This window comes from Eurytemora carolleeae, unplaced genomic scaffold, assembly GCF_000591075.1.
Source record: "Eurytemora carolleeae unplaced genomic scaffold, Eaff_2.0 scaffold866, whole genome shotgun sequence".
NCBI classification, from domain to species: Eukaryota; Metazoa; Arthropoda; class Copepoda; order Calanoida; family Temoridae; genus Eurytemora; species Eurytemora carolleeae.
Genome location: NW_019396783.1, coordinates 139195 through 150333, shown reverse-complemented (window position 1 = coordinate 150333; position 11139 = coordinate 139195). Strand labels below are relative to the sequence as shown.

Here is an 11139-nt window from a genome sequence, read left to right as displayed (position 1 = left end):
AAGTGGAGTTTTAAAGTGGATATTTGAACTCCCAGTTTTCACCCTAACTCGGTGAAAACTGGGATTCAAAAAGTCGAGTTTAAGTCGAGTTTATGCACCCAGATTTCACCCAGTTGGTGACTGGAATTCAAAAGTGGAGTTAAAGTCGAGTTTAAGTGGAGTTTTGAAGTGGAGTTTAGAACAACTAGTTGACATCTAGTTGTAACATCCACTTCTGTTTTCTGGGTCTATTCCATTGTTTTCTGGTTATCACTGTAATTGCAAATATGTCCCTTAACCTCATTTCTTATTATATTTACCTAATGAGTGCTTCAGTCCATTCTTTTTCTGTAATTCCATCTTCAATCATAGATTTCATTTTGTTGATAGTTTGGGCAGATCTAACACACGAGGCAACCACCATTCCTGCAACATAAACAATTATTTTTTATGGTTATTTAAAAAAATATTTAATTGTTTAATTTATTATCTTACGATATATTGTAGGGTTTTAAAGGATTTTTTCTAAAGGAATTTTGCTATTGGTATTTTTTAAAGTTATTTTAAGGAGGGAGTTCATGAAAAGATTTTTGTTAAAAAGCTTTAGTAAAGGTACAAATTGTATTAAAGGATTTTTAATAAAGGAATTTCATTTAAAGTGTTTCATCAAAGGACTGCTAAGATACAATTTTATTAACGAACTTTTTTAATGTTATTTTTGTAAAGACATAATAATAAAGCATTTTTGAGTAAAGAAATATTGACATAAAAATAAGCAGCAAAAATAATACAAATGTAGAGTAAAAGTTGGAATCATAATATATTTTTCATATTATAATTTTCAATAAAAATAAGGTTATCCTTCTTGTTTGTAAAAGATAAACATCTGAAAACGGATTTTGCAATTTCATTTTATTTTCAAAAAGCATAACCATAAAATTATTATAACATCATTGTTGTGATGTATATCTCTGCTATTTGAAAAAGCAAAAAAATGGCAGACCATGCATTTTGGAAATGGCAGAATTAAGGCTATTTTGTGATAATTGCTTAAATAAGGTTATCAATACTGAATACCAGAAACTTTTTCAAAGGTCAAAGAAAGATATTAATTAATATTATTCCGGATTATTTACAGTGCAGTGATAGGCGATTATATCAATACAATAAGAAGTTTTGATTGGTAAGATTTTTTCAAATTACAAGTTTACAAGTAATCAGAAAAGCTTTTTTAATCGACAGCTTCTCTTGACTTCTATGTTTATGTGTATCCATGCTGTTTAACAACTTGATAGAAATCAAGATTGAAATCGAAAGTCGTCTTCATTGTATTGAATTAGTCACCTACCACTGAATTCGAGATTTGACCTGCAGTTGCCTCTTCAGCAGTATCTGCTACAAACACACATTGAGCTTTATCATTCTCATTAAATACAGCAGACACTACTGATTCTACTCCACAGCTAAACACAGCACAACCTCCATTATAGCATAAATTTTAAAAAATGGAAAAATTTTCTCTCTTTTTGGGGGGCAGGGGCTAGAGGGGTGTTTACAATTTCAGGGGTTCTATGGGATCTGAGCTGTGAACGCTTGTATTGTGGATATCGAGATGAATGCTGTACTTCGATCTATCATTAAAATATTCACAACAACTTATTCCCCAAATATTTCTAAACTGTCGTCTTCCTCTTCAACAGTCATGTGGGTCTCACTCAGAGAATAGAAATAAAGAGAAAAGAAATGGTGCTGGTCTGGCATGAGAAAGCCAGTCGCACTGCTTTGCAGACGAGTTCGGTATAACACACGCACACTATTGGTACATACACACAACATGGTTACAGTCAAGGAAATTGCAGAACAATGTCGTCAATTATAATTAAGCTTGAATAACGAGTAGTTTATTGTAAACTTTAATCAAATTATATTCTTTGCATGAAAATTTGGCTTATAGTGTTGACTTAAATATATAAACAATATATTACATGTATATTAAACTTGTTTTTAAGTAAACAATTAACAATAAACAAATGTACTCTCCTAGACTGTACAAATACCGAGATTCTTATGTACTGTATATACCTACAGTACACGCCTTCGACACTCTTTTGGTATAAACACACACATAAATCCTTGCACACACATAACGTTTCCTCCCCCAGAGCCCAAAACTTAAGAAAGGGTATTGTTATGAAAACCAGTTTTGAAACCCGGGTTTCATTAATGGGGTTAGGCAGTTTTGTGGATATCAATATTTTTGTTATGAAATATTATTTCATTTAATTTCTTCATATTCTCCATTTTTGTTGAATCTCTTAAATCAAAATCTACACAAATGTTAAGACCCCAAAAAGGAAACTCGAGAGTTTCGTTCAACGATACTCTTTTAAATTTCGGGCTCTGGGGTCACTGTATAAAAATTGCTCTTTAAGAAAATGATTCATTGTCTCTGCTCCTGAATTTGTCAAGTTGTAAACTGGTTTTAACAACGTTCACATCACCAGTAACTTGAACGCCAGCTGTACTCAGGTCAAACACTGCAAGGATACAAACTCTCATCCATAAAAGTAGTTTTAAGTGATCCCCATAGATAGATTAGCATGTCCGATTTACGATGGTACCCTTAAAAGCGTTGTCTTCTCAAGAAATCACTAGATATCAATCAACTTCTCTTTGAAAGTTGAATATTATAAAAAAAATTTCGTGAACCACGATGCCGTTCAGGAAAAAACGAACGCTAGACTAACATTTTGGATTCTTCAAAAAAAATCTTTAGTTTTTTAAAAAGTACGAAAAGAAGAGCAATTTAAAAGCTTTTGAACGATCTTGAAAAAACGAACGATTATTTTCGATTAAACTATCACTTTTTTGACTGAAAAACGGTTTTACTAAGCGAACGCTTTCACTGAACGATCGTTGAATGAGAAAACAACGAAATAAGATGGAAATGAACAAAAATTTTGAGAATAAACAAAATATCTTTTTTTTTTGAATTGAAAAAAAGGAAATTGGTCGTTCATGAACGATGAACGAACAAAATAAAAAAAGCCGAGCGCACCTACAGGGTGTCCCACGAAACATGACAGTATGCAGGACGACTTGAATGTCGTCTTGATTTTTGATATAATTTGCTGCGTTTATTTGTCAACCTAATCTTAGAAGTAAATTTCTAGAGATAATAATCACAAAATTTCCCTTGTCCTGCCATTTCCAAAATGTGGTCTGCCTTTTTTGTGCTTTCAATATTGCCCGAGATATGAAGAATTTCGTTCAGATTTCGACAATTTTGCTTTTATTTAACAAAATTGAAATCTGAACCAAACTCTTTATATCTCCGGTAATATTGAAAGCACAAAAAACGCAGACCACTTTTTGGAAATGCCAGGGCGAGGAGAATTATGTGATAATTGTTTCAAGAATTATACATGTTAAAGTAGATAGAAGACTAAATGTCACAAATAAATTCAAATACCAAAGACTTTCAAGTCGTCTTCCTATTGTCATGTTTCGTGCGACACCCTGTAGCTCTAGCAGAAATTCGTCATGGAACAATTAAAAGTAAACTATTAAACTACATAGTTGTTTTTTTAATAAGATGTTTTTCCTAAAATCTTCTCTTTTGGTAGCTTTTCTAAATACGGTGATATGTTGGTATCCTGCAACAATTCAAATTAAAGGGACTGTTTACATCATTTTAAGAGAACCTTCACTTATAGAGCACCATGTCAGATTCAAAGAGGTATCTTCTAACATTTGTTCATTATAAATGAATAACAATTTTTTTATTGAATGGATAATTTTAGTTTTGGATTTTGTAGAAGACCCAAAGAAGGAAATTGTCGAAATTAGCTAGGGTTTCCATTCGCAAAACTTTTGCGCAATTTTTGCGGAACGAAACGCAATATTTTTCTTTCTTTGCGCATCAATTTTGCGCGAAAAAACTAATATTTCCGGTTTTGCGCAAATTGCGCAAAATAAATAGCGCAAAACCGCGCAAAACTCATTGCGTTTCATGCGCAAAAATAGCGCAAAAGTTCGCAAAAATAAAATTTGCGTGAAAATAGCGCAAATTTTGCGCAAAAGATTTAGCCATTTCGTGGAAACCCTAAATTAGCACATTTTTAAGATAGAACAACGGTAATATCTTCCTCATTGTTACTCAAAATAATGACAGTTTATAAATACAGGGTAACTGTGAATGAAATAGAAATAGAAAAGTTTAACCTGTGTCCCCCAAACTGGGCAGCCACGCCCTTGAAACATTTTAATTTCTAAAGTTTTATAAAGATTATTTTTAACAACCAAACATCCAGGCACCTAACAATCCAAACAAGGTAATGGATAATTAGATAAATAAAAATTAACAATTAAAATTAAACTATAAGTGAGCAAGTGAACAACCAAACGATCTTAAAACCAAACAATAAAATGAAAAATTAGTGAACAAACAAGTAGATAGATATCAGTAAATGAACAGTAAATAAACAAACAAGCTATTAAAATAATAAACAAGTAAACAAATGTACTCACTGAAAAAGAAAAAGCAATCTATAATTAACAAAAATGTGTTTTCGGTCGAAATTTGTTTTGTTCACTGACATTTGTTGTTAAAAACAATGTTGGTGCTGTAAGAAAAGAACACTGTCTAACGGCCTGACTGCCTGAATATTTTCCTTTCTACTTTAGGTCACTGCCTGGCTCAGGCCATATTATGCCTTTATTTTCTATTAAACGGACTGCTCACACATTCAGATCTTTATATATATAAAGTAGTAAGCTCTGTTTGTTTGTATATCCCGTCATAACTCATGAACCCCTGGACCGATTTGCTTCAAATTTTGATTGGGAAACTCGGTAGACCTACGGAAATGTTCTTAGTTTGGTTTTGAGATTCAAAGTTGAGTGGGTCGAGGTTTTTAGGGAAAAGTAGCTAAAATCGTATTTTACGACCAAGCGCGGGTAAATATAATATTACTTTAATAAAAAGTACTGGTCTCCAGAGTTTTCCCATGATTTTAGAAGATCTAATAAAAGGATCATATGTTTTGGGGTTACCATGTGTATATTCACGCAATATTGTATTACATTTTGTTATGTTTTGTTCTACGTTTCGAGATCAAATCAAAAGATTTTTTGTGACATAATTGAAGTAAGTTTCGTTGTTCACTAAAGTAAAACAAATTTAAAAAACATCATTTTTTGAAACGCTTTTCAATAAGTACTTCTTTAATTAGCTTTAAAAACCAAAATTAGATCTTGTAAAAAGATTATGTTTAAAAATTGTGAATTGTTCCTTTATTGACGGATAATCCCTATCAGCTGATTCACCGCGCTGTCTGTATAGACTGACCGGATTGTTAAAGCTCTCTTTACCTGTTCAGAACATAGAAAAAGAATTCCTGGAATGCCGACTGTCCTATTCGGAAGGCAATTCAGAGGACTCCTATTCTCTATGAGCAACTAGTTAGATGCTGTGGTACCCATAGAACTAGCTAGCACTGTGATCTTGCCAGGCTACATTCTGAATAAAACGTGCTGGGTCGTCTCTATACACTGGGTAGCCTGACGGGGCAGTACGACTAAGACGGACTGCATATACAGTACGTGTTGTAACGGTAAGGATCGTGCAAGTTTTAGACTGGGGTTAACTGTGGAATAGGAGGAAACTTTTGAAACTTTGTTTGAAAGTAAAAAACACAAGAACAAAAAATCGATTTGAATTGAACACAGCCAAATCTGCATGCAACAACTTAAAATTTCCTGCTTTTCGACTTCAAACCCTTAAAAAAGCACTTATGTTTTTGAAAAATTTTCGAAAAAAAGGGGAAACCCCCCTTTCCCCCCCCCCCCCGACCCTTACAAAATAATTTGCCCCCCCCCTTAGCAAAAGTCCTAGTTGCGCCTGGCGAGGACGACTGTTAGTATACACTCAAGTGTTGACTTATAGTCCAACGAACATAAAACACAGCAATATTGCATTGATTTCAGACATATTTCACTGTATTTGTTGATTTTCAAGCTACTACAGTCATAACCAGAAAACTGAGAATAGGAAGACGACATTATAGCAATTCTGAAGTGCATTTCATGTTGTTTAAAGCAAATAGGTTTACTTGAAAGCTATTAAATTACTTATTAAGTGCAATGAGTCTGTTTACAATGCACAATTGTTGTGTCTCATTTCATGTTCAATGCGCTAATAAAAGTCATAACTTGAGTTTGAAAGTCGACTTCCTATTCCAGAGTTTTCTGGTTATCACTGTAGTAAGACTATTTGCCTTTTTAACAATATCAAAACCACGCATAAGATTAATTAAATGTCGTCTTCCTATTCCAATTTTATTGGCTTTACTGTAGTTGTACGCTTAAAAAGATTGTACCTGTAATTTTTTATTGAACCCTCAATTAAAAAGTGCCATTTATGATTCACAATAGTTTACTTTTAATGTAAAACATAATGAAACAGAACAGTTCTAGTATCTCTATCTATCCAGATTATTTAAAACAATCTTTAACTTTTCTCTCTCAGATTCTTTAATTCTTTAAAAAAAATTTCAATAGTTTATTTTCATGTGAAAATTGAACCATATAAATTATATGAGAAAATGCCTTGAAAACTCAATTATTTGAGATCTTTAAGTATAGCATTGGAAGAACATGGATTTTAAAATAAAATAGCATTTGAAAACTGCAGCCAGTTGTAAACCCATTTTTTTAACAGATTGAACCCATCTTACGGCAAGTTTGGAAACCCCTTGGCATGGCCATTTTTAAAACCCCCTGGTGACCATTTTGAAAGCCACCTGATGGCCATTTTTTTACCCAGGTGGTCAAAAATCAAAACTTTTTTGTAAATCAATAATTTTGATTAATATTTATAACTAGGTGTATAAGGACGGGTAAACTGGTTTGTATAGTAAGGAATGTTGAAGAGAGTGTATTGAGGTTGATTTACGAATCCGGCTCCTCCACCGGCATTAAAACCTCCTTGTTTAAAGCCACCTCCAGCACCAGCGGCTAGTGCAGTCTGTCCAAGTCCTAAATGTGCTCCGGCATAAGTTCCTGATAGGGCAGCATTTCCTCCTGCTCCCAATGAAAAAGGTCCAGCGTTTGCATTTAATGAACCATATATTCCTCTAGAACTGGCGTAGTTGTAGAGTGCAGGGCTAGAGATATACTGGAGCGGCCTAAATATTAAATATTAATTAAATTTTCGAGTTGTTAAATGTTGATTCAACCATGCTCCATTTGGGTTTGTTAAAGCGGTTCTTTTACATATTTCAAAACACTCATATGATACCCCATTTTTGGGGGTTTATAGACACCCTGCACTATAACCAGGACTAGATGCATTAGGTTTCTTTGATTTGAATTCGATTGCGTTTTGGTTTTTACTTTACTACAACAATCTTAAAATATGCAGAGTTGCCTTTTTACAATTTTCATTTAAAACGCATTCACCGACAAAAAAGTATAAAAGAAAAGACGAAAGATTGATGTGTTATTGGTCAAATTGTGATCGAAAGCACAGCTGAGATAAATAACTGTTTTAATGATTTTACCTTATAGTGTTCCTGAAAACGGAAAAAAAACAAAAGTTTAAATGTCGGGGTCAGAATGGCTATTTTTATGAAATTTTTTACTTTCAAAATTTAAATTGCTCTAAACAGAATCTTTGAATCCAGATTGATAGAATGGTTGATTTGAAAACTACTTGATAAATATTGCTTACCTTGCACTGTAGTACTGTTTGTAAACGGATGGGGTACCATAGTACTGGTACTGAGGGTTGAAACCCACTCCTCCTCCGAAATTGACTCCTCTTTGTCCTAAGCCTCCTGCAAGCCCTACTCCGAGAGGTCCTAGTGCTGCTCCGAACCCGCCTCCAAATCCAGCTGTTCTAGAATCAACAGGGTAGTACTCAGGTGAATAGGCCTGTACTGCTGGTGAGTAGGACTGCTGGGAGTAGGTATAAGGGGAGTATGCTTGAGTAAGACTAAAAAATTAACATTTAAAAGTTTATACAGGGTGCCCCAGACTATATCGAGATTTTTTAAAATAACAGAACATTTATCAAAGATTGAATCATTAAAAAACTGAAAGAAACTGGAAAAGGAACAATGAAGAACAGAACAGCGATGCATTTGCATCTACATATTAATTTTTACAAATTTGTCCAATGACTATCCAATATCGAAAAATCCAATATTAAAAGATTTATTGGGATTTATTCCAATCTCATTAAAACCCAAGATACTAAATAAAAAATTACTAAGGATGAAACCTGGGACTGTAGAATTGTTTGTAGTATCCTGGAGTACCATAATACTGATACTGTTTGAACCCAAGTCCCAAGTTACCACTAATTCCATTAGGTCCAACTCCAGCCGCCAGTCCAGCTCCAAGAGGTCCCAGTTGAACCCCAAGTCCACCTCCAAAGTTCCTGAGCTCCTGTTCTAGGTATGGGTTGAAAGCCTCTTGTTCTGGAAATGGTTGAGGAGCTAGGTTTCTATACTCCGGGTAGGGGTAGGGATAGAAGGGGAAAAGGTTAGGATCTAACCCTGATTTTGGATCTAACTCAATTTCTTCAGGAGCTGCCTCTACAACAGCTTCATCTTCTACAGTTGCTGATACAACTGCAACAGCTAAGCTTAACAACAACCAGGCCCTGCAACACAATATTAATATAAGGGGTTTAATAAATAGATTTCATTTTTGAGAATGAATTGAAACTTCATAATGGGACTGAACTCTTAATTTGAAGGGTTCCTCAAATTACAGAAAAAAATAACAAGTGAAATAAATATCCACTTTCAACAAGATAAAATAGGATATATCATTCATCCTTCATAAGTCAAAGGTTTAAAAGGTACCTTTGTGCATCGGAGATTCCCTGAATAAATGAAAGGTCACTTGAAATAATGTCCTCAGTCCTTTGCAGGTCAGATAATTTCTATAAGAATTACAGGGTGTCCCACATCATATTAGACTGAAAACGGGTCTAAATTACGATTTTCGGGACTAATTAGAAAATTTAATTAGAATGAATCATTTTGAGAAATAATATAAGGCTTATATAAGAATTTTCTTGCGGAAAATGATAAGTTTTTCGAGTATTAAGGGTTTATTTTGGTGTTAAAGATTGGAGATAATCTAATATGATATGGGACGCTCTGTAGATGAAGTAAAATGAATAAAATTTAACCCTATGTTACCTCATGTCTTCGCTTGAAAGGAATGTACCTTAACCCTTTCCAACCTGGGCTTATATACTTAGGGGGGCGTAAGGGGAACAAGGCATAGACCTTACGGTACTTTGCAACCTGTGTGCTTTAATTTTGACTGCATGAGAGGGAAAGGGGTCAGGATAATTAACTTCAAATAAATAATTGATTTCTTGAAACTGTAAACAACAATATTCTTGGTTGAAAGGTTTAATTATGTACCTTTAGATCTTCAGAGTACTATGACAATACAAGGATTAATGTACTGTAGGATCCTCCCAGTACTAGGATTAGTGTACTGTAGGATATCTCCAGTACAAGTATTATTGTACTGTAGGATCCTCCCAGTACAAGTATTAATGTGCTGCAGGATCCTCCCAGTACTAGGATTCGTGTACTGTAGGATATCTCCAGTACAAGTATTATTGTACTGTAGGATCCTCCCAGTACAAGTATTGATGTACTGTAGGATCCTTCCAGTACAAGTATTAATGTACTGTAGGATCCTCCCAGTACAAGTATTAATGTACTGTAGGATCCTTACAGTACAAAAATTAATGTACTGTAGGATCCTCCCAGTACTAGGATTAGTATACTGTAGGATATCTCCAGTACAAGTATTATTGCACTGCAGGATCCTCCCAATACAAGTATTGATGTACTGTAGGATCCTTCCAGTACAAGTATTATTGTACTGCAGGATCCTCCCAGTACAAGTATCAATATTTTGTAGGATCCTCCCAGTACAAGTATCAATTTATTGTAGGATCCTCACAGTACATTAGAGAACAAATATTAATGCATAACATGCAAAAAACACAATAACTTTCTTAATATTACCATAATAAAGATTTGGAAGATTACTATTTTAGATTGGACATAAAACTTTTTAACCCATTAGTGACGAGAAGGTCAATTTTGACCGGGTGAGATTTTTAAAGTGCCTTTTTTCTTAAACTAAATGTTGCCCTGTCTTTTCCTGCGCTTTCCTTAGGATTCCCTGTTTTCAAAACATATTTTATATTTGACGTAACTTCAAAATTGGGGTTTCTATTAAATTTTCAATTTTAAAAAACCCAAAAAAACAAGATTTTGAATTCTGAAAAAAAAACAAAAGAACGCCCTGTAATTTAGTTTTGAATCTATAAGATTGTCAATTTTTTTGCAAGAAAAAATTTATAGATATTTTTGGAATCTTCTTTTAAAGATCTAAATACCTAACACATGAAAAGTAAAGTTTTGAAGATCATTAAATACTTATGAATTACCAAAGTTTTTTTAGATATTGTAGAGGATATGAAATCCCCGAAAGAGGATTATGAAATCCGCAAATCAGTTGTGTCGGACCCTGGAACCGGAGAAGACCTTCTCAACTTCCTCTCCTTTTATACACTCTTTAATTAATATGTATTTATATCTAGAAGCAATAAATGTACTTCTAAAATATTCATGTTTTACAGGTCACCCTGTACAAAAAATCAAAAATTTAATTGAACATCGAGTACAATCAAGTTTTGTTTTGACAATACCCTTCTAAAACAACTTCACTAATAGTTAATGGTCTCGTCACTAATGGGATGGTTTCTTTAAACTAGAAAACTGAAATAATTATTTGTTTTCGTTTTTTTAATTTGAAACATTGCCATGGATCTAAAAATGTCCAGGACAGATTGTAATAAAACAAAATAGGTACAAGCGAGAAACAGATCGACCAATATCATACTGAATTATCTCCAAGAACCCAAAAATCCGCACATAATACTCGAAAAACCTATTATTTTCTGCATGCAAAATAATAATAAAAATAAAAAACACTACATCAATCGTTCCACTATTTTCTGGTTAGTACTCAATGGAAAATAATAAAATGATTTACAAGTTCTAGTTTCTGAATTATTATATAATGAGTTTTCTTAAATGGGACGCTCTGTAGATG

General features: G+C 33.6%; 2 protein-coding genes across 2 annotated transcripts; both read right to left on the bottom strand.

Moving 5' to 3' along the window:
• Positions 1-295: 295 nt before the first annotated feature.
• LOC111708667 (uncharacterized) lies at positions 296-5537 on the bottom strand. Its single transcript, XM_023482108.1, has 6 exons — positions 5353-5537; positions 4204-4250; positions 3584-3635; positions 2435-2516; positions 1348-1442; positions 296-405 (listed from the first exon to the last, which is right to left on the bottom strand). Exons 2-6 carry the CDS (start codon positions 4240-4242, stop codon positions 296-298), a joined length of 378 nt encoding a protein of 125 aa, XP_023337876.1. The 5' UTR covers positions 4243-4250; positions 5353-5537.
• Positions 5538-6527: 990 nt separating this feature from the next.
• LOC111708666 (fibroin heavy chain) lies at positions 6528-9255 on the bottom strand. The gene is made up of 4 exons (XM_023482107.1): positions 9195-9255; positions 8264-8647; positions 7712-7975; positions 6528-7166 (listed from the first exon to the last, which is right to left on the bottom strand). The coding sequence occupies exons 1-4, from the start codon at positions 9197-9199 to the stop codon at positions 6848-6850; spliced, it is 972 nt and encodes a 323-aa protein (XP_023337875.1). The 5' UTR covers positions 9200-9255; the 3' UTR covers positions 6528-6847.
• Positions 9256-11139: the final 1884 nt, after the last annotated feature.